This window comes from Zalophus californianus, chromosome 16, assembly GCF_009762305.2.
Source record: "Zalophus californianus isolate mZalCal1 chromosome 16, mZalCal1.pri.v2, whole genome shotgun sequence".
In the NCBI taxonomy this organism is placed as follows: Eukaryota; Metazoa; Chordata; class Mammalia; order Carnivora; family Otariidae; genus Zalophus; species Zalophus californianus.
In genome coordinates, this window is record NC_045610.1 from 51351246 (window position 1) to 51375607 (window position 24362).

Genomic DNA, 24362 nt, shown 5'->3' on the forward strand with positions numbered 1-24362 from the left:
ATGGTTTTGAACTACACTCTTCACTTATACATGAATTTTTTCTGATAAATATAGTACAGTGGTGTAAATGCATTTTCTCTTCCTAATGATTTTAATAACATTGTCTTTTCTCTAGCTTACCTTATTGCAAGAACATAGTATATAATACATATAACACACAAAGTATGTGTTAATCGACTGTTTAAGTTATTGGTAAGGCTTTCAGTCAACAGTAGGCTCTTAGGGGGTAAGCTTTTAGGGAGCTAAAAGTTATATGCAGATTTTCAACTGTGCAGGGGTTCGGCGCCCCTAACACCTTAAGGGTCAACTGTATATGAAAACAACTTTTGAGTAGTCAGCCATTGAAGAAAATTCTTTAAAGTCATGGTTGGTATTTATACGGTCTAATATTTTATTGAATCTGAATAATGCAATTACACTTAGCTACTTTCAAATGTAAAAATCATCTAATTCCAAAGTTAAGATTGAAAATGTTTTACAAAAGCTTATTTAAACTTCAGTTTATTCAGTAATGACCCCAAATGTTTTTAAATCAAGTTGCTATATACTAGCTGGGTTGACCGCCATTTAAAACAGTTAAAAATGTAACACTTTATTACTTTTTTTCATGAAAGCAAAACCAAGATGCAAAATACCTTTTGTTTACCAGAAACTATGATAGCTCCATTGTACGACAGGTCATCAGTGCCGTTTCTGTTTGCAAAGTCATCTACTTCCAAAAGTATATTTTGATGCTTCACTGACTGTATAAAATCTTCAATATTTGATTCTAGTATGAAATCAATAACAGAGGGCCATAGAAAGCAAGAACATATATGTCAAATTTTTAAAATAAACCACATACACAATTTAAAGTCAATACTTATAGAATATTATGTGAAGTCCTGTGTCTTTGGGCATCACAATAATAAAATTGGCTCACTTTACCATCTTCTATTGATCAAGTCCTATGCTGTGATGAGTTAGCTTTATAATTCTGTTTAGTGCAAGTTAACATGTATGTGACCATTAAAACAAGATAATTCTAGGTGCGTCTGGGTGGCTCAGTCGGTTAAGCATCTGCCTTCGGCTCAGGTCATGATCCCAGGGTCCTGGGATGGAGCTCCATGTGTGCTTTCTGCTCAGTGGGGAGGCTGCTTCTCCTTTTCCCTCTACCTGCAGCTCCCCCTGCTTGTGCTCTCTTTCTCTCTCTCTCTGACAAATAAATGAGTAGAATCTTTAAAAATAAATAAATAAATCTTTAAGGAAAAAAACCATATATTTTATATACATATCTATTCCCTAAATATACATATATATTTAGTAAGAAATGAAATATATATATATATATATATATATATAGTAAGAAATGAAAAGAGTGCCACTATCAGACCAAAGTTTTTGATAGGCCCCTAAAGGAGAAAGCAGGTGAGATTTTTTGACGGAGAAATAAGAGCTAAGAAAACCCACATTCTAGAGCACACAAGAGCAAACAACTGCAAAGGTAAAACTAATGTCCAGGATATGGAAACTCAGAGTGGACAAATTCAAGGGGGCAAAGTGGCTCCGGAGCCACAGCCATGCTCATTAACTGGTTAACCACGCCTGGAACAAAGTGACCACAGTTCTCTCCCCGTGGTCCACATGGAGTGGGCAGCAACTGCAGTCGTCCCCAGCATACAAGTCCTCAGATTTACTTTTTAAGAGATATTATTTGGGGAAAACAACAGGGTGAGATCTAAAGTAACTCCAGACAATTGACAGGATGGAATGGGAAAAGAAAAAAAGGGGACTCTCATTTTTTGCTCATTTGGACTTTGAAAGGGAGTTCGTACTGGGGACACCCAGAAGGCGTTCTGGGATCATAAAACAGGACCAAGCCCCAGATAAATCAGCATTCCCACCAGGGGGGAGAGGAACGTACACACAGAAAATAAGCTTTCCATGCATCCACACTCCATCTCCAGTCACCTAAGGTAGGAAACCTTAAAGGTTACCCACATTCCCTTAGGCAAACAGGGATTCCCTGATTTCATGAAGAACGTCTTACCAAAAGTCATCATACTTTGAGAAAAGAGGAACAAGATGGCAGAGAAGCCCCAAACTCAAATCACAAAATACCTCACAACTGAGTACAGAGAAGAAAAATAAATAAGTTAATCCAAGCATATTGTTCTTAGAGTAACTGGAGAGGAAAGTATATAGATGAGACAATAATAGACTGAAAAATAAAAATGAGTAGGCTGACAATGACAGGCTGAAAATTTCTAGATCTTAGAAATAAAATATATAATTCACAAAAATTTCCATTTTAAGGTAGCAGAGTGAATAAAACTTACTTTCTAAAACCCAAATTGAAAAGAATGAAAACCAGAAGTTAAAAGACCACCTTTGTTTAAAGAGGAAAATCTATAACCTTGAGTCACAACTGTATATGAATATAAGAATGGGCTGGGGTACTCGTCAAGAGAGGTCTCCTATGCTGAATACATACATATATTTTACATCTTAGGCAGAAACAAAAGCTTCTTCAAAGTTAAATAAGCAGTTAGACAAAACCAATTATCCATAATTTAGGATAACAAGAGTATGGGTATCAAATTGTCTTAAGGAATCTTTCTAGATCCTGTTGGAGGGGCATAGGGTATAAGAATGCATTCTTTACATGTCAATCAGTTTGTATAATATTTATGGAACAGGTTAGGCTGCTGTAACAAGGAGATCTCAAATAGAGTGGTTCAGTCAAGAGAGAAGTTTATTTCTCTCTCACATAATTGTTTAGGGTGGTCAGGTAGATAGGCAGTTCTCCTTTAACCAGGTTATATAGTGACTAACCCACGCTCCTTCTGTCTTATCCCACGATCTCCATCATCTCCAAAATCAGAGCAAATATGCACTGTACCTCAGCTATTTTCTATAAATGAAGTCTAAATACACATTTTCTTCTCTTATGATTTGTTTTTTCCTCTCTACATAAAAATAACTTATTTCTGGATGAAAACTTTGTTCTTCTCTTCACCTGTGTTATTGATGATCAATAGGCTGGTACGAGGGTCTTCGGGAGGTTGTCCAGGAGAGAGGAAATACAGTTCAGGTTTAAATTCCCAATCACTCTTTGGAATTAGGAGAGCATAAAGTATCTTTTCCACAATCAAAGGGAACATTGCAATCCCAAATACCAAGAGTCTACCAATAAAGAAAAATAACCACATGAATCTGTAGCAATTTTATTTATTGACAGATATTTCACAAATATTTGTTGGGTACCAACTCTATGCCAGCCGTGATTATAGGTGCTAAAATTTTGAAAGTCAGGCCGTAGCACCCCACACAGTACTAAAAGGCATTGCTATATAAACACCAGGCTATCAAACCATGAAAACTAAACAGACCTGTGTATAAGGCTAATCAAGTGCTACCATACAGGCATTCCTACTGTCAGTAAAATGAAATGTATTTATCCATTTTCTGGCAGGAACATTGGATACTATGTTCTAGTTTTAAATTCTCTGCTGGTTTAACCCTCTCTTGAAACTCACTAACAAAACCCACAGTTCTCTGATACTCACAGGATCAAAAGCTCTTTCTTCCCACGTTTTAACTTTAAGAAACGAAGCCGTGCTATTGCGCAGATCTGCATTTTCCAGAGGCCCATGTCACTCACAGCCTTCGGCATTTCAGGAAATGGAGAGCAAGCTGGCTCTTTTTCATGCAGGCTCTCTCTGTCTCTTATCTCTGCTTGTTCAAAATCTACACACACACACACACACACACACACACACACACACCACATTATTAATGCCATCCTTGGACATCACAGTTTTCTCTTTTTTGTAACATTAAAAGTTGTTTTACAATGGTTACAAGGCAAGTAATATAAGAAACAAATTATATTTATAATGTCCACATTCAATAAACTCAATGATAAAATATAACTAAATTCATATCAAAGAAGAATTCAGTAAAGGGTGACCTCATTATGCCTAGCCTTTGAAAAGTCATAGAAGGTCCCATATGTAACAATATTCTGAGGAATTTCAAGAAATATTCTCCATAAAATAGCCAATCATTGATGCCTAAATGTCAGCTATTAAGCTGTCAAGAATTTCAAAATGTGGCCGAACAATTACAGGCTCTGAAGCCACAAGACCCATATCCGATTCTCAAATACATGACTTATAAGTGGCATGATTTAGGACCGATCACTTAACTGCTCTTAGGTCTAGTTTTCTCCTCTGTAGAATGGTGCCAATGCCTTTTTTTCAAAAGGTTATTGTAGAAAGGTAATGCACTATATCCACACATCGATCAAAATTTCTGGATAGAGGCTCTGTAAATGATTGTCCTCATTATTACTACCCATTAACATACACAGGAGATGATCCTAGCATTTTCTCCATTAAGACCTTAATGAAATTTTCTATGTGAACAAGCTAAGAGCAATTTTTATAAGAAATATCTGCTCAGACTTCATGATCTTGGTTGAGAGCCTTTCACATCCTCAGAATATCCAAGAAGCAGTGAGCATCTGGGGATAGGAGAAAACTGCTAAAATAGGAAGCAAATAGTTTGCAGAGAAATTTGTTATATTCCAAGAAGGGATCTGTGTTCAGTCCTAGTAATGATATTAGAAAACAATACAACCCTTCCCAAATATCTGTCAAATTTGGAATTATTCACATTCTTTAGTGTAAATCATGCATAAAGCATTATAAAATACTAAATACATGATTATTGGGAAATTGATTTTCTGTTACTTATACAATGAATTTACCTTGTTCAATAGTTGATTTTTCTTCCAGTTTCATGAAGACGTCATTCAGAGTTGACATGGAAATGTCATAACTCGTCACACCCTGGCCAGAACACTTATCAAGATCTCTGAAAAGGTCTAAGGCAACAGACCGGAATAGATACATTTTAAATACCACATTGATAACAAAACCCAGTAAATTAACAGTTATTTAAAAGACGATCCAGAATATTGTTCAGAAAAATATATGTCTTTGGAATATCACAGTAAGCAAAAGCAAAATTTTATTAGACTGTACTTCCTCTCTGAAATGAATATGTCAGAACTTTCCCATCTACCCTCAAATCATCTGTACTCTATCTTATATTCTCAGCTCATGAACTTCCAGCACACTTCTTTGAGGAAATATGAGCAATCAGAAAGAACATCATCGGGGTGCCTGGGTGGCTCAGTTGTTAAGCGTCTGCCTTCGGCTCAGGTCATGGTCCCAGGGTCCTGGGATCGAGCCCCGCATCGGGCTCCCTGCTCTGCGGGAAGCCTGCTTCTCCCTCTCCCACTCCCCCTGCTTGTGTTCGTTCCCTCTCTCGCTGTGTCTCTCTGTCAAATAAATAAAATCTTAAAAAAAAAAAAAAAAAGAACATCATCTTCTCACCCCCACACAAATGAACGTTTATTTCTACCCATATTCTGGGTCTTGGTTCTGTACAGGTGGGAGACTTAGAGCTGCTCCCACCAAAGGCTACCTCTTTGACTTGTGTTCTGAATTCCATCCCATTCAGGCATCTCGAGGACTCCTAAAGTAATCTCCTGCCCTTCTCTGGCTTGTATCATCAATTTCTCCTACATGTACTAGGCCATCCCAAACAGCAGGCAAAATGCTGTAAGTTAACCCATTAAACACAAACAAGTAACAACAACAACAACAAAAACCCAATCTCCTCCTACCACTGGCCTGCTGCTGCACACATGCACCCAGGGCTCAAAGTTTTGTCTACTTTACCACCTTCAATTTGTCAAATCCTATTCAACTGAACCCCCGACAGATCCAAATGCTAGCCCTATCCCCCCACAGAAACTGTTCTTACAAGGCCATCAATGATTCCACATTTTAAATTCAATGGACAAGAGCTTTTCAAAAATTCTTTTAACTCTCTCTCATTCAGGGACATTGAAAACTGTTGACTACTTTGTCCTTCTACAAACATTGTCTCCCTTGAGTTAATAAAAACATATATGTTCTTTTGTTTTTCCTTCAAGTTCATGGGGGGGGCTCTTGATTTCCACCATTCTTTGACTCTTCCTCTACTTTCTCCTGAGGGTTCAGTCCTGGATCACCTTCTCTTTCCATACACTCAAATCCAATCCCTTTGCATTAAATCCATCCCTACGCAAATGATTCCCAAGTTCAGTTCTCACTTTGAGTGTTCTCTGATTTCCAATATCCTATAACGAACTGCATACTTAGCTGCTTGACATCTCCACTTTGAAGTCTAAAAGCATCTCAAAGCAAGTATTTCTAAAACAGAACATTAATTCCTTCTTCTCCAACCTACCCAACTGTCTGTCTCATCATTTTATAACAAATGACACCATCTTCCACCCAGTGATTCAAGCCAAAATTCTAGAAGTCCCTCTGGATTTTTCACTTTTCCTCGTGCTCCACAGATTGGCCAACAGCCAGGTTCTTTGGCTTTATCTCAAGATATGTTTCAAATCCAGCCATTTTCATCTACCTTTCACTTGGCACCATGGTAGCATAATGATCATCATCTTTCACCCGTAAGTCTGAAATGGTCACATGGCTGGTCTCCCAGCGTCTACTCTTCTTCTTCTGTACCCAGAGTGCTCTTTTATAGCCAGAGAATGAAAATATAAGTCACATCACATCAATCCCCCATTTAATGGCTTTCAGTGGTTTCTCAGTGAATTTAAGATAAAACTCAAACACCACATGACAGCTTCTAAAGCTCTGTACGGGCGAACCTCTATCTATCCCTACAACCTTACCCACCCCCACTTGCCGGTCTCCTCCCACACTCACTGCACTCCAGACTCAGACAACTCTTTCCCACCTCTGCTTGGAATGCTTTTGATCGTTTTCTTCTTCTGTACTTCTGGCACTCCATATAAACCCCAACCTGACATTAGCTTTCTCTCTAAACCCTATCACCTTGTTTATTATTGCAATTGTAATATACCTTGGCTTATTGTGTGTGTCCACTTCTCCCCATCCAATGGAATGAGCCTCCCTGAGGGTAGGGACTCAGATTTCTTATTTAACTCTGTATCATTAGTGTCTCAAGCGGTGCCTTTTACGTAATAGGTTCCCAATAAACATTTATTATTATCTTCCATATTTCCTACAGGACATAAGAATGCCATTGGACTTGCAGAGGCTTATGGTCAGCATAAAGAGGCTGCCATGGACCAAAACATCAACACCAGGGACTCTGGTGTGACATGTTCTAATAGTAGTATCAGCATGTAACTCACTATTCTCCTTCCCTAACCAAAAAAAGAAGGCTAGTTGTATCTCATTGGACAGAATAACACAGTATAGCCTATGGACTTGAGAACACCATCTTGCAGCTCCTACAAGGACACAGAGAACTGCCTTATTTGGGGGTAAGACTAAATCTGAATTCCTGAGTATCTGCTTAATAAGACTGAATCATCCTTGGGGTGCCCGGGTGGCTCAGTTGTTAAGCATCTGCCTTTGGCTCAGGTCATGATCCCAGGGTCCTGGGATTGAGGCCCCAGTCAGGCTCAGTGGGGAGCCTGCTCCTCCCTCTCCAGCTCCCCCCTGCTTGTGTTCCCTCTCTAGCTGTGTCTCTTTCTGTCAAATAAATAAACGAAATCTTAAAAAAAAGTATCATCCAAAATGAGCTTCCTTAAATCAGGCCTGCAGAGAGTTAAACCTTTAATAAACTAAATATTTAGATAAAAAGGAAGCTTTTTAAATAAAAAAAGACAGATATATTTCCTCATTTGCAAGACAGGGAAGACTATAGCACCTACTTCATAGAATAGCTGTAGGACTAAATGAGTTCATATATATGAAACTATTAGGAACGGTGCCTGACTCATAATAAACATTATACTAAGGGTTAGCTATTATTAGAATTACTTATTCAACAAATCCTAGGTTGGGAATGCTACTCAGCAGACTGGGGACCTATGGTGAATACTTTTGTAGAATAAATAAACTATGTTTTTTTTCCTGCAAAATAAATATATACACAATTAAATTAAAATATAAAAGGGAACCTATAGCAGACACCTTGATGCCCCACCCCCATCCCTTCTGTACTCACTCATACACAGTAAATCTGTTTATTAACACCTGCCTGAAGGCATTTTGTTCTGGGCTGTGAAGTATGCTAAGCTCGTGTTGAGCACAAGTCATATGGGTTAGAAAATTAATGTTCCTGAATGCATCTCTTAACCAATGAAGGGTAGGGAGTGGCAAATAAATACCCCAGCTTTCTCACCCCTCTTGTGACATAACCCTGAGCCCCTTGCTCACTTATTCACTTATTTATTCCAGTGGTATTACATCTCAATTTTGTATTACAACCACCTGCTCAATAATGCAAAATCCCCTAGCCTCCTTTGCTTCCCACACTCATGGCCCCATTCCCTCCTCATGTTTCTAGGCATCAATTACCAAACAAAGTGCGCTAAAGTCCTCATTTCAAGTTCTGCTTTTTAGAGAACCCAACCTAATACAAAATTCAAATCCATTAAATAATGAAAGCTGTAATAATGAGGTGAACACTTGTTCCCAGATTTCATTCCATTGTAATCATATTTAAGTTACCTGGAAATTTATTTGTCCTTTCCATGGGCAAAGTATACACAAGCTTTTCTTTGTTTTCTGTTTTTAATTTAGCATCAGGGATGTAATGATTAATGAAGGATGTTATTTTTTCTGGATCACATACTTCATTTCTGTACAAACTAATATTTAAAAGAAAAGATCATTGATTTGTATTTTCTCTACTGCTATCACAAAAGAAGGGCTTTTACTGAATACCTAGCCTTTGAGTACTACTTTACTTGGCTTTAGAGAACAAACGAAATGAGTAAATAACAACATAAGAAGTAATAATAATAATAATGCCATCAGTTTGAAAATTCTTATGATCTATAGAGAGGAGATGTCTAAATTCAGAACAATTAAAAATATAAAAACAAATGCATGCTATAAGTGAAACTATATTTCAAATAGGAAGACAAACAGAGCAAAGCAAGAACATTAGGCAGAAGAAACTGCTTAGGGAAAATAATTACACCAGATTGTAGAGCTATCAGGAATTAATGACTAATAGGGAAGTTTGGCCTACATGCATGTTTTGTTTGGCCATAGGGTTTTTGGTTTGGGTTTTATAAAATTCTTTTCACCTGGACACACTTTGTTAGATACAGTGCTCTTAACTCTCTCCCAATTTTGATACTAGCTTCTGAAATTATTTGATTTTGTGCCCAGTGAAAGAATGAAAATATGTTACAGGATTGTATGGATCCGCTGAGGGAAATGGAGGGTGGGAAGAAGAGAGAGATTTAGGATACACAGAGTAGCTACCTGGAAAATGGTCCATGAAGTAGCCCTGTTGATTCTGCTTATCATTAGCGTTAATAAAGATACAAGGAGGCAGGAAAAACATTTGGGAAACACTAGCAAATAGTTTGGCAAAGATGAAGCATAAGGCCAACTGTCCCTCATAATTGTCTGCCTCTTTGATATACCAGTATTGAAAACATTTATATGGGGCGCCTGGGTGGCTCAGGTGGTCAAGCATCTGCCTTCTGCTCAGGTTGTGATCCTGGGGTCCTGGGATCCAGGAACCCCACATCCAGCTCCCTGATCAGCGGGAGGCTGCTTCTCCCTCCTTCCTCTGCTCCTTCTTCCTGTGAGAGCGCCCCCATCCCTGCTCGTGCACTTTTTTTCTCTCTCTCAAATAAACAAATAAAATCTTCTTTTTAAAAAAGAAAGCATATATCTATGTATATGTGTGTACAGAGATATATGCATATATCCAATCTATCCCCAAAGTCTTTACCTTAAGTGATATCCAAGGCCCCATTTTCTCTTCAAAAAGACAGAAGACCCTGCACACTTCAGTCTCCCACTGGACATGATCACTTTTCTATCTGATTAAAAAGAAGCAAGAAAGAAAGGATGATGGGAGTCATTTCTTCCCTCTCTAGAAAATATAGGTGAGGAGCCAATGCTCAGATTTCCAAAGGAGGAGTGCTCTACAGGAAATAAATGTATCTAACATAACATTTAAAAATTTGAAATACACATTAAAGTTGATGCATTTAAAATGAGCTTATGAGTTCCAGTCTGTTTTTGTGCCCTCCAATAACTCTTGGAAAAAAAAAAAAAAAAAACCCAGAAATTACGTTGCCACATTTTCCACTCCGTATGCTAAAGAATAAGTGGATAGTTTTCAACCAGATATATATTGATTCCCATGTTTAAATTAATTGAAAGCTGAAAGAAAACCTTACAATTTTTTATTAGTGGTTAAATCTAGCCAATGCAGTCAGTGAGGAATTCTAGAGGGGGATTAGACTTGTCATTCCCCAGACTGCTATGGAAGGGAGCACACATGAAGGTCATGGGAGCACGGTGCTTGTCCTAGAAATACACATTTCCCAAATTCTTTATTATAAAACTGAGATAAAATGAACAATTACCAGCCAGGACGTCAGCCTCATCCATGAGATTGGTACTCAAGAGGATCACACGGCCTGCTTTGTGTTCCTTGAGGAAACTCCAAACTCGATGCCTTGAAAAGGGATCCAACCCAGCAGTCGGTTCATCTAACAGCAAAATCTACAGAGGATGATAATGTATAAAATATATCTCTCCCACATTAACTCGTCCCACATGGTAGCATGGATAAAAATAATAAACCAAATAATAACTATCCAACCACTTAGGTCCAATATACTTATACCCATAGTTTAACAGCACAGTGTCTCTTGATACATTACAATGAGATCTCTACTACTTTTAGTGGTAAAAGAAGAGCTTGACTTTTTACTAATCAATCTGCTTTCCACGGCATGCAGAATCTCACTTTTACCTGAGGATCTCCTAAAATGGCAATCCCAAAGGTCAGCTTTCTTTTCTGTCCTTCACTTAAATGTTTAGCAAGGTTATCCTGGATGTTTTCTATGTCCAATTCTAATAAAATTCTTTGTACCTATGCAAGAAAATACACAAAGCTTAAAATCCAAGACAATGCATACTATACAAATTAAACTGTTACAACAGATCTTTTTTATAGGACCTCACTGCCTAAATTGTATTCATAGCAGGGCAGGTAAATCACTGAGGCAAATTCTGTGGTCATGCTTTAACTGGGCGAATTTAACTTGTTAATCCACGCATGCCCATTTACCTCTTGTTCTACTTCCTGTGGCTGAATCCCTTTTATTTTAGCAAACAGCCTGAGGTTTTCCTTCACAGTGAGCATGTCAAATTGAACACTGAACTGAGGACAAACACCAGTTATCTTTCTGATTTCCTCCAAGTCTTGCATTTCAGAGAGATTTTTATTATAGATGGTAACTGATCCTAAAAATAGAAGTTAAAAATAATTTAACATTGGCAAGATAACACATTTTATTAATGCTTCGAGATCTTATTCAGGAAAATATTGGCATATATTCACATATATCTAAAATAATGACTTCACAATTTGTTAACAACTACAAATTAATCTTAACATAAATATATGTTCCGCGTGGCATATATTTTCTCTGGAATATCACACAGCAATGGAATAAGGCTAATGATTTTCATAAAAACTTGGGAAATATAGGAGGAGTAGGAGACCTGGACTTCGTCTGGTCTTAGGAATTCAGCTGGATAGGGATCAAACCATTCTGAACACCTACGAACTCATCAGGAGATCGAAGAAAAGAATAGCAACAACTCTGAACAGAAAAGTGACCACTTTCTGGAAGGTAGGACGTGTGGAGAAGTGAATCCCAGGTGATATCTGGGAGGATAGACGGCGGGGGAGGGGGCCTCCGGCAGCCGCTTCTGGCAAGTGATAGAGCCACGGAGCACAAAATCAGAACTTTTAGAAGTTGGCTCCGCTGAGGGACGTAGCTCCAGCAACTAAGCAGTGAGTGGACCCCTCGCAGGATAGTGTGGTCTCAGGACCCTTGGGGTCACAGAAAGACTGGGGGTGCCTGAGTGCAGCAGAGCTCCCAGGTATCGGAGCGAGGAAGCTGGCTGCAGAGACGGAGCCGAGGCGCAGGCTCTCAGCTTGGAGTTGCCATAAACTGAGATCTGCGACACAGTTGGGCCCCTGTTCTTCTAGCAGGGACCCAACATGCGGCAGATCCGGGGAGACTCCCCTTCCTCCCTCGGGAGGAGCAGCGCGGGAGCGCACTGCAGAGATGTGCTGGGTTTGGAGACTCCACACTGAGTCGGGTGCCAGAGATAGAAACGCTCGGTCACAGGCCGGGTGAGCATGGAGTGCAGCCAGAGACCGGGGAAATGGGAGTGACTGACTGCTCTTCTCTGCAGGTGCAGTGAGGACCGGGGCCCTGAGTTCTCGGCTCCTCTGGGGGGAGACTGGGAGGCCACCATTTTCACTCTCGTCCTCCAAAGCTGTACTGAAAGCTTGCAGGGAACAAAAGCTCCCGAGAGCAAACCCAAGCAGATTACTTAGCCCGGCCGACAAGGGTGGGGCAATTCCACCTCCAGCAAAGACATTTGGGAACCACGGCAACAGGCCCCTTCCCCAGAAGATCAGCACGAACAGCCAACAAAGACCAAGTTTACCGATCAATGAGAATGGCAGAACTCCAGCGCTAGGGGAACACTGCACATAGAATCTATGGCTTTTTTACCATGATTCTTTAGTCATTCAAAGTTAATTTTTTTAACTTTTTTTTTGAATTTTTCTTTTTCCCTTTTTCAACCAACATCTTATCAATCCCTTTTTAAAAAAAAAAATTATTTTTCATTTTTAGGGTCATATCCTATCCCTTCATAGTAGTTACCCTTATTTTTGGCAGATATATATACGTTGTTCTCTCTTTAAAATTTTGAGATACAGTTTCTTCTAACATATCAAAATATACCTAAATCACTAGTATATGGCTTTGTTCTAGTCTCCTGCCTGATCACATTCTCTCCTTTTTTTCTTTTTTTTTACGTCCTCTTTCTTTTTCCAAACAACTTATTATCTTATCAATTCCTTTTATAAAATTTTTTATTATTTTCATCTTACAGTCATATTCCATCCCTTCATCATATCAACCCTTATTTTTGTACATATATAAGTTTTTCTTTCTTTAAAATTTTGGGAGGCACTTTCTTCTAACAGACTAAAATACACCCAAAATCTAGTGTGTGGCACTGATCTATGCATCAGCCTGATCATATTTGATCATATCCTGTTTTTTTGTTTTTTCTGTTTTTGTTTGTTTTTATCTTTATCTTTTTTCTTTCTTTCCCTTTCTTTTCCCCCAGTTTCAGGTCTTTTCTGATTTGTTTAGAGTATATTTTCTGGGGACGTTGTTACCCTGTTAGCATTTTGTTCTCTCATTCATCTATTCTCCTCTGGACAAAATGACAAGATGAAAAAAATCATCTCAACAAAAAGAACAAGAGGTAGTACTGTCTGCCAGGGACCTACTGAATACAGACATTAGTACGATGTCGGACCTAGAGTTCAGAATCATGATTTTAAACATACTAGCTGGGCTTGAAAAAAGCATGGAAGTTATTAGAGAAACCCTGTCTGGAGAAATAAAAGAACTAAAATCTAACCAAGTCGAAATCAAAAAGGCTATTAATGAGGTGCAATCAAAAATGGGGGCGCTAACTGCTAGGATAAATGAGGCAGAAGAGAGAATTAGTGATATAGAAGACCAATGATGGAAAATAAAGCTGAGAAAAAGAGAGACAAACTACTGGATCACGAGGGCAGAATTCAAGAGATAAGCGATACCATAAGATGAAACAACATGGGGGAAATTGGAGTGGGAGATGAACCATGAGAGATGATGGACTTTGAAAAACAAACTGAGGGTTCTAGAGGGGAGGGGGTGGGAGGATGGGTTAGCCTGGTGATGGGTATTAAAGAGGGCACATTCTGCATGGAGCACTGGGTGTTACACACAAACAATGAATCATGGAACACTACATCAAAAACTAATGATGTAATGTATGGTGGTTAACATTAACAATAAAAAATTAAAAAAAAACTTGGGAAATATAAAGTATATTCAAAATCCTATAGTCTGGTAAACGATGTTAGATAAAGAAACATCATTTTCTCTTAAGCATTTTAACCTTAAAATAAGAAAGGCAACATATGACCTCTGGACATCTTGCCTTTGAGAAATTTCTTTTTGCTCACCTTCTGTTGGAACAGACAACCCATTAAGGATGTTTAGCAATGAAGATTTGCCAGCTCCACTATGACCCAGAATTGCTGTGATTTGACCTTCATATATGTCAAGGAGCAAGTCTGTTTTTAAAATAAAATATTAACATTATAAATAAGAGGGCATTAGAAAAAGCTCGTTCTAAAAGTAGAACAAAAAATTTATTTTAGTTGTATATTCTCAAGCATTCAAATAGTTTAAAACATATAATATCCAATATTTTCCTGGCTGCTAAAATAACATGGTTACTGTAGAATATTTGTGAAATAAATACAACCACTTAAGAAAAACTTAACTATAATTTCAAATATTAACATTGTAATACACTTACTTCCAGTGTATATGCATGTGCATATATGAACATGTAAATATATATATCTATATGGATTTTGATCATACTCCATTCTTTTCTAGCTTACATTTTCAAATGTTAAATGATAAACATTTTTCATGGCATTAATTACCTTTTAAAATATATTCACCAAAAATGTATATTTTCCCATTATAAATTTTCTATTCTTTTATTACAAACCTTTTGCATTTACAGATCAGTAGAAAAAAAATCATTTATCTAAGAATCCTTTACTATTTTTTGTTTGTTTTCTTTACCACCAAGTGAAAACCAAACTCTGTTATGAAAAGTTGTTGGATGAAATTCTTAAGAATTTTATAATACGTTATATCTGAGAGATCAGTTTCCTTCAATTAAATTACATGACCTACTTTCAAACATTATTGAAATTAATTAACAACTGGGATGAATTCCAGTTCATCCATTTTCTATCCGGATGATCCTGGATAAACTAAACACTACAAGATTCACTTTACTCAGCTATTAAATGTGCTGGTAATAGTAATTACATCTAAAGAGAAAATTCTTCCTATTGTAATCCAATCCATTAAAATTCTCTTATAATTTGACTAAAAGATTCTAAAAAAATTGGAAAAATAAGCTCAAATAATTAAGAAAAGTTAAATAATAGCAAGATATTAGTTGACTACATTGTATTAAAACATATTGGAGAATGGGGAACCTGGGTGGCTCAGGTGGTTGGGCCTCTGCCTTCGACCCAGGTCATGACCCAGGGTCCTGGGATCGAGCCCTGAATCAGGCTCACTGCTCAACAGGGAGTCTGCTTCTCCCTCTGCCTCTGACCCCCCTTCTCGCTCGCTCACTCTCTCTCAAATAAATAAAATCTTTAAAAAAATGTTGTAGAACTATAATAATTAAAATAATATATTAGTAATACAGTAACCAGTGGAATAAATATAATAATTAAAATAATGTTACTACTCCAGGATACACTGACTGATGGAAGACAAAAGAAGCCTAAGATGGTGCAAAGTAAACATAAAAAATAAAGATTAATTTTAAATTCATCAAAAAGATGAATTAATAAATAATATTGGGACAACTAATCAAATACCTCAACCAATTTTACATTTACTGTTCTTAAATGGAAAAAAATGATATTTTCCAGGGTAAGAGAAAACTGATGATATCTTGGAACTGATCCATATTAACTAGAAAAAAAAAGAAATATAAGCCTCAGTTTCTTCACCTGCAGAATGGGAGAGATACTATGTATCTCATGGGATTAAATGAAAAAAAGTTTATGTTAATCACTTATAGTTGCTAGCACACACTAAGTACTTGATAAATTTTAAGTGTTTATTGCTATTATTATTGTTTTTAATTATTGCTATTCCCACAAGTGTATAAATTCTTATAAGTTGAAGGGAAATGATTTGAAATATGAATAAGAAGCTTAAAAATATAATCCCTTTGCATAATCTGCTTTTAGAAATTTATATTCAGGAAATAATATTTACAAATATTGAACAAGAGGCTACTTATAGAGTTTTTTTTATGATACTGAAAAACTGGAAACAAGCCACATTTTGTACATGAGTAAGGAAATTGAGGTAGCCATACAATAGAATCCTATTTAACCCCTGAAAGATGGGCTGTAGGTAAGGACTTCAATGGGTGTCCCCAAAGGTGCTCCAGAGTTGCTACGGGAGCTAGCAGCATGGGGAGAAGGTGCAGAGAGCACAGTTCCCCATTTACTTCCCAAAGAGCAAGCTGTAGTTGGTAATTTCATATAGTTTTCCATGCACAGACATTACTTTTCATTTTTAATTTTTTTTTTGAAGATGTCTAGATGTAAAAAGTAGTTCATGGTTATTGAGGAGTACAAAAGTAGTTCATAATGTGCTCTGGAAATTGAAATGACAAATTTAAAAACTACTTCCATATATCCTTGGCTAAAATTAAAGAAAGAAACCACAGATCTAGATGGCATTGGATGGGACAAACTTGGGGTGAGAATAAATTTGCTGACACAGGTACCAGAAACTCTCAAAGTGAGAAATGATCTCAGAGGAATAAATAAGATCGAGTTAAGGGACACTACCTGCTAGAAAATAAATGCAATGCACACACACTGGACGGACAACTCTCAACCTTAGGGCAGGTCTATGGATCTTCTTTTGAAACTTTTAAGGCTTCCATCTCTTGTAAAAATCAATTACATTCTTCCTAAAAACCATTATTAATAAAAGCAATGTAGCCACTACATCTATGAAATGTAGCCACTAACTTGGATGCTTACTTAACTCTTTGTTTTAGAAAACTGTATTTGTTAGAATTTAGTATCAGATACATTGGTTGACTCAAAATTATAACTGTGTTTGTCCCAGGGATAGTGACTTGTGAAAGTTAATTCATGGTCTGTGGTGTTACTCATCTTGTTTTAGTTAATCTCATCAGTATATAGAAACTATGTAGATTCCCTGGCTGGTATAAAAAATGATCAATTTTAAGTCTAGATGTTCTTTCCTCATAGTGCAAATAAAATACAATATGGTTTTTAGCAAACTCATCTTTAAAAACAAAGTGAAATCACACTTTTCATTGTGTGACCCCATTCTTATAAATTAATAGATCCATGAAACATCTAGAAGGGTTTTATAGCCAGCTCTTAATCATGGTTAATCTCCAAGGGGTGGAGTTAGATTTTTTGTATTTTTTTTTCTGTTTTGCTTATCTACATTTACAAGTTTTTCACATGGAATTTTCTCCATTTTTTGTAATAAAGAAGTTGACAAAACAATGAAATGTTTGTCCTTACCTTTCAATGCTTCCATTTTCCCAGACTTTCCTGTATATTCTTTTTTAACATTTCTGATTCTGAAATGACAGAAGTGGTGTTTACTCAGCCAACACGGAGATAGTAGGCATCAGAGAAAACTCCAGTTAAAGTGACAGATGCATCAACCTTTTCATGTGAAATAAGGGATGGTATAACTAGTCTACTCAGAAAGACAAAGATTTATTTTTGACTAATCATTTCCCCTGAGAGAGAAAATAAAAGAGTCTCTTTGGAAAGTTACAATTAAATGATTAGTGTTTTGCTTAGAGAAGCAGAACACTTTGGAATTGCTCTCACTTTCTTCCTCTAGCCTTAGAATATTTGGTGTTTTCTACTCTGTACAAGATCAGCTCATTTATCTGCACTCTATCACCTCCCATCCCTTCCCATTCCCTCCAAACTTGCTCATTAATCAGACACTCTGTCACCTGCATTTTCTTTCTTTTTTCTTTTTTGTCACCTGCATTTTCTAGAGTTTTCTCTCTGATAGCTTCTCTTTGGCCTGTAACTCTGCTTTGGTTACAATCAGATTTCTCTCCTTCCCTTATTTTCAAACATTTTTCAAAATAAGAATATAAACTTGCCATATCCACGTTCTCCCTTTCTCCTCAATCACTCTGGCTTCTGAGTCCATTACTGTAGTAAACCTCTTCATACTGAAATCACTGGTGGCCTCCTAAATCACCAAATGCAACAAAGACTTTTCTATTCCTTACTTATGGGATGATGAGTCGCTACTGGTGATGCTGTCCTTGTTGAAAGTGTCTACATTCAAGGTAACATTTGACTTACTGGTTTCCCTCCTTTCTAAATATCCCTTCTCTGTTTCCTCAAAAGGTCCTCTTCTTTTGCCAAACACATCATCTTGGTCTTCCACAGGGTTCTCCAAGTACATTCTGGTCTTCTCACTCTAGACCCTCTTTGATGGTTATCTTATTGATTCTCGTGCTTTTGACACCAACCTAATGTTGACCCTATCCTTTTCCCTGAGTGTTAGGCTCCCACATCTAAAGGTTTCATCTGAATAGCACACACACACATCTCTCTAAATGAATGATTACCAAACTTGAATCACATTAGAATCCCAAAGGAAACTATTGCAGGACAAGGCAGGAACCAGGCTCGACAGAGTACAGATGTCATGACTACGTAAGATCATGTACAGTGCATCTTCAAATTCAAAGGGAAACAGAATTTAGCCACTCTTTTCTCTGAGCATGAACCAAAATAAAGGTAAGGACATTTATTCAACCAGGATGCTGGCAGTGGGGGTGGTGGTGGGGGTTTAACCAAAGAGTCAGGAAATCTAAAAAAGGCTTAAAAGGTGTTGAATTTGACAGCATATTTTATCTCTGCCTTTCTTTGCACAGGGGGACACCCATTGAAATGGGGTTTTTATGCTTTATTTTAATAAAGAAACTTCCATTTAGGAGCAGCTAGTTGTTTCTGGATTTCAGAGATGAAGACAGCCATTTGTTTGGGGCAGACATCATGCCTATATGTTCTGGGAATGTTGCATGAATAAGCTAAAGTTATAGGAATGGATAGTTGTGCATACAAATGCCCCTAGAGAAGGAAAAATTGGGAGGGGTGTAATAGGTGAGATATTATCAAGATAATATCAATATCAATATCAAGATATTGATTCTGGTTGAACTCTGCATGAGTTCCTCTCTACTTTCAGATATGTAGCTAACAGATGGCTAGGGAAAGAGGAAGTGCTCATTGGTTATAAAAGGGAGAGCACCTCTGAAAAGGGGAATCAACACAGAAATAAGGAGGGAGACAAGATGGAGGGTGATGTGGTAACATTATATGGAGCGAAGCAAAGAGAATTTTCCTTTCAAGGAGCAATCAGGAGACATTGGTGGACACATAGAAGAGTTCAAAGTAACATTCACAAAGACAAATTTCTTCTTCAGTGTTTTGTCCAGGCTCACCTGGTTGCTATTGGTCAATAATTCGTTTGCCTTGCACCCACATGTTGCTGTAAGTGTGATTACCTGATGGCTTCTTTTCCTTGGAATTCTGGAGCTACTGGTTCGAAATAATCCTCAGAGGGATGCTCAGGATCTATTTCTTTCTCGATGACCTTATTATTAGTCCTCTGGTGTTGGAAACAAGATGAGTTCAGGAAAAATAGTGGAGAATAATGGCGCTCATCTCCATCTAATTAATCAAGAGGCAATAAAATACTGGATCAGTAGCATTAGAACAGTGAGTAAAGAAGCCTTATTCAAAACAGTGCAGAGTATCTTAGACTTTTAAGCATCATAGAGAAATTATTTTCTTTATAACTTCCTATTATTGAAAAGAAAAGTTATCATGAAGTAAACAATAAAAATTCAAAGGAAATAACATACTATCACAAAAGTTAAACAGTATAATAGAACTTTCAAGAAAGTATATATGAACTAAAGGTCCGAAAAAATGTGACCTAAAAGGTATTTAGGATGAATGAAACCAAATATTTGGGGGGAAAGCCCTAATACAGTACATAAAAACAACTGGAACATGTTTGTGAACTTAAGAAATCACTTGATCACAGGGGTGCCTGGTTGGCTTACTGGGTTCAGCAACCAACTCTCCATTTTGGCTCAAGCTCATGATCTGAGAGTGGTGAGATCCAGCTCTGCATCAGCCTCCATGCTGAGCATGAAGCCTGCTTAAGATTTTCTCTCTCCCTCTGCCCCTTCCCTCACTCATGGTGCTCTCTCTCCCCAAAAAAAATAAAAAAAAGAAAGAAAGAAAGAAAGAGAAAGAAAGAAAGAAAGAAAGAAAGAAAGAAAGAAAGAAAGAAAGAAAGAAAGAAAGAAAGAAAAAGAAATAAACCACTTGATCACAACAATACGATTGGACATAACACTGAAATCCATATGGTATGTGAATGCAAAGTACAGGAAGAAATTGTATCTGTTCAGGATAAATATATTATCATTTTCCAAATTTAAAACAATGAAGTAGGATTTGTTATGAAGAGCTTTCAGATATTAAACCAGAAGTCACAGAAAGATAGGAATATATAAAATAATTGCATAGAAACATACAAGACAGCTTTAAATACAAAGTGGAAAGAACATAAAAAATAATATAAATAAATAAGACTGTGCAAGGAAAAAAAGTGTTCTGATTTTAGCATGTGTGAAGGAATTCTAGACTTGGGAAATTTTTGTTTATAAGATAGAGAAAATTTAACTTAATAATATAGTTCTGTAAATATGAACAACATACAAAAAAGTTCAGAATAATGCTGAAAATGTTCTTTCTAATTTTTATGTTGTTATTTCCTTAAAGGACGGACATCTCCCCTTCTGAAATGTTTCTCCCAGGGGGAATAAGGGAGAACCTGATTATTCCACATATGAAGCCCTTTTTAGCAGTTCAGTTTACAATCTGCTCCACATTCTTGTCAGAACTATTTATTTTTTTTTAAAGATTTATTTATTTATTTATTTGAGAGAGAGCACAGGAGGGGGGAGGAGCTGAGAGAGAGAATCTCAAGCAGACTCCCTGCTGAGCAGTGAGCCCAACATGGGGCTCTATCCCACAACCCTGAGATCATGACCTGAGCTGAAACCAAGAGCTGGATGCTCAACTGACTGAGCCACCCAGGCGTCCCAAGAACTATTTATTAAGAAGCATTTTCACCATATGATGGCTCTACACTAGCCAAAGCCATGTTAAGAACTAATTTATTTCAGCCTGTTCTGAAACAAATCTTAAATATTATTCTTCGAAAACATGTTCACGGATTCTTGAAAAAAAGTAACATTATTTAATTACTGTATATTTGTAATGTATATTATTAAAATCAGAAGAATAATTGTTTTTACATATAAATTCAAACCTTTAAAACTATGAAGTAGAAATAAAGAACTCATTCAGCTTGTGATGGAAAATATTTGTTATTCTTTATTTCTTAATATACATTTATATAACCTTCAGTAAAAATGTACAATGTGATAAATATGTGCAGAGGTCAGAGAAAAGCCACTTTTACTTACAGGGTAAGATTTTGTCAAAGTATAATGCCAATGCCAAGTAGAAAAGTGCATCAAAAGCCAATATGGAAAAAGTTGCAATCATTACATACGAGTCTCCTGAAGGGTCAGGAAAAATTATACCATTCATAGTATTATCCAAGTAGATAATCTAAGATTCAGACAAAAATAGTAATTAATAAATATTTAAGATAAATACATACAAATAATTCAGCATAGCAGCAAGAATTATCATTTTATTAAACAGCTTTTTTGAGAAGCCCTTATAATGAAGTTATTGGTGTAACTATTTCTATTTGACAGTAATCCAAGGATTATTAGAAGGAAATACCAACTTAAAAAACACAATATTCTAAGAATAGGAATATTTTTAAAAACATTTTATTTATTTATTTGAGAGAGAGAGCATGAGCAGGGGGAAGAGACAGAGGGAGAAGCAGACTCCCCACTGAGCAGGGAGACCAACGTGGGGCTTGATCCCAGGACCCTGGGATCATGACCTAAGCCGAAGGCAGACACCTAAACAACTGAGCCACCCAGGCACCCCTAAGAATAGGAATTTAAATGATAAGTCATTTTCTTGTTTTCATAAAGTCATTGCAATATTGCAAAATATTTATTCTTTGCAGCAAAAAATACTTAGAATATGAAGATTTGAAGCATCTTAGTAGAATAATGATAAGAGAACTTCTTTTTCTAGTTATTACTACAAATAAATATATGTTTATAATTCTCTCATGTAATAATAAGTGTTATGTTCTAGGTGTTGTTCTAAGGCTTTTTATAATATCTCATTTAATCCTCATCATAACCCCTGGGACAAGCCTTATTATTTTTATGTGCATTTTATATATGGTAAAAGTGAAGCAAATAGAAATTGAGTAGCTTAACCAACCAAAGTCAAAATCACATAGTTAGGAGCAGTAAAGGTGAACTCATACACAGGAAGTCCAGCTCTCAAGCCCAGTTCCGCACGCTAGACAAAATACAACTCTATTTATGTTAAAATCTTATATTTCATGACAAAGTGGAGTTTATTCTGGGAACACAAGTCTGGGGTGACATCTGAAGATTATGTAATTCAACATAAAACAGATCGAAGAAGACACTAGTGTGGTTAATGAAATAGATGCACAAAACACATTTGATACAATTTAATATCCATTTATAATAAAGTCTTTTCAAAACTAAGAAAATAAGCGAACTTCCTTAATCTGGTAAAATAGATGTACAAGGACCAACAACAAAAACATGCTTATATGAAATGTTAAAAGTTTTTCCTTTGCTTGCATTTCTATTTAACATTGTACTAAAGGTCCCAGTCTCCGCAATAAGACAAGAAAAATAAGTGACTGCCATAAGAACTGCAAAAGGAAAAAATAAACCCTCATTATTTGTAGACATCATGATTATATGTAAGAAAATCTCAAAATAAAGTCCAGAAAAATACTAGTTTTAATAAAAGAATATAGCAAGAATACTGGATACAGTGCCAATTTACAGAAATCAGTTGCATCTCTCTACACTAACAGCAAACATTTAAAAATAAGAATTTAAACATAGATGCTATTTATAATAGTATCAAAAGTATCAGAAACTTTGGAATATATAAAAAATGTGCAAGACTCAATACTTAAAACTAAAACAATTACTAAGGGAAAATGAATGTGAAGATATATTATGTTCATGATTTAAAAAAAGTGTTGGGGCGCCTGGGTGGCTCATTCAGTTAAGCGTCTAGCTCTTGATTTCAGCTCAGGTCATGATCTCAGGATCATGGGATCTACCCCACCCCCATGGACTCTGCGCTCAGTGGGGAGACTGCTTGAGATTCTCTCTCCCCCCTCCCTCTGCCCCTCCCTGCCGCAAATGCTCTCTCTCTCTCTAATAAATAAGTAAATCTTTTTAAAAAGTGTCAATTTCCCTCCAATTGATTGAAAAATTCAACTGTATCAAAATGTCAACAGCTTTGTGCACACATACATATGTGTGTGTATAACTTGATAAGTTAATTCTAAAATTTACATCATTCAAGGAACCTAGACTAGAAAAGGCTCTCTTGGAAAAGAAAATCAAGTGGTAAAATTATTACTACCAGATAGCAAGACACATCAGCAAAAACAAGACAATGTGGCAATAGTGCAAAGATAGACAGATAGGTCAATATATGATTGGTAGAGCTGTGACAAAGGAAATACTACAATCCATTCAGGGAAAGGATGGCCTTCTCAATAAATGAAGCAGAAGAAATTGCATATTCATGTAGAAAAATTAATATTCCTTCTACCTATAGATACACAAAAGTTATTTTGAAATGGATTTTATATCTAAATATAAAAGCAAAATCAACTGAGCTTCCAGATAAAAACATGGGGGAATATCTTTATAATCTTGGGGAATGCAATGATTTCTTAAAGATACAAAAGCACTCTACAGAGAAGAAAACTTGACAGACTGCACTTCATCAAAATTAAGAAACTTGTTCATTAAAAGCACCGTTAAGAGAGTAAAAATGTCAGCAACAAATAACTGAAAAACGTCTCATATACAGTATATATAAGAAATCCCTAAAAAGTAATAAGGAAAAGAAAAAAGTTCAGTTAAAAAATGGGGGAAAGGGACACCTGGATGCCCTAGCTGGTTAAGCATCTGCCTTCGGTTCAGGTCGTGATCCTGGGGTCCTGGGATTGAGCCCCTTGTCAGGCTCCCTGCTCAAAGGGGAGTCTGCTTCTATCTCTGCCTCTGACCTCCCCCCTCCCTGCTCATGCTCTCACTCTCACTCTTTCTCTCTCTTGTGCTCTTTCTCTCTCTTAAGTGAATAAAAAAAAAAATCTTTTTGAAAAAATGGGGGAAAGACCTGGATAGGTACTTTATAAAAGAGAAAAACCAAAATACCTCTACACATATGAAAGATAATTTCATAAAAAACAAGGAAAATGCAAATTAATACCACAAGGATTATTACTGCAGATCCACCAGAAAGGCTAAAATTTGGAAGGCTCATAATACCAAATGCTGGTGAAGATTTGGAGCAACCATAACTCTGAA

The 24362-nt window shown here is 36.7% G+C and overlaps 1 protein-coding gene across 3 annotated transcripts in view; it reads right to left on the bottom strand.

Moving 5' to 3' along the window:
• The window catches only part of ABCA6 (ATP binding cassette subfamily A member 6), a 73192-nt gene that overhangs the window by 23819 nt on the left and 25011 nt on the right, over nucleotides 1–24362 (bottom strand). For all 3 annotated transcript variants that reach the window (XM_027626115.2, XM_027626116.2, XM_027626117.2), the window contains 13 exons: nucleotides 21318–21465; nucleotides 19317–19482; nucleotides 17293–17351; nucleotides 14131–14241; nucleotides 11149–11324; nucleotides 10831–10950; nucleotides 10439–10577; nucleotides 9796–9886; nucleotides 8553–8692; nucleotides 4754–4870; nucleotides 3549–3729; nucleotides 2999–3165; nucleotides 636–769 (listed from right to left, as the gene is read on the bottom strand). In XM_027626115.2, the coding sequence (XP_027481916.1) occupies nucleotides 636–769; nucleotides 2999–3165; nucleotides 3549–3729; nucleotides 4754–4870; nucleotides 8553–8692; nucleotides 9796–9886; nucleotides 10439–10577; nucleotides 10831–10950; nucleotides 11149–11324; nucleotides 14131–14241; nucleotides 17293–17351; nucleotides 19317–19482; nucleotides 21318–21465 (1749 nt within the window). The remainder of the gene's footprint in view (nucleotides 1–635; nucleotides 770–2998; nucleotides 3166–3548; nucleotides 3730–4753; nucleotides 4871–8552; nucleotides 8693–9795; nucleotides 9887–10438; nucleotides 10578–10830; nucleotides 10951–11148; nucleotides 11325–14130; nucleotides 14242–17292; nucleotides 17352–19316; nucleotides 19483–21317; nucleotides 21466–24362) is intronic.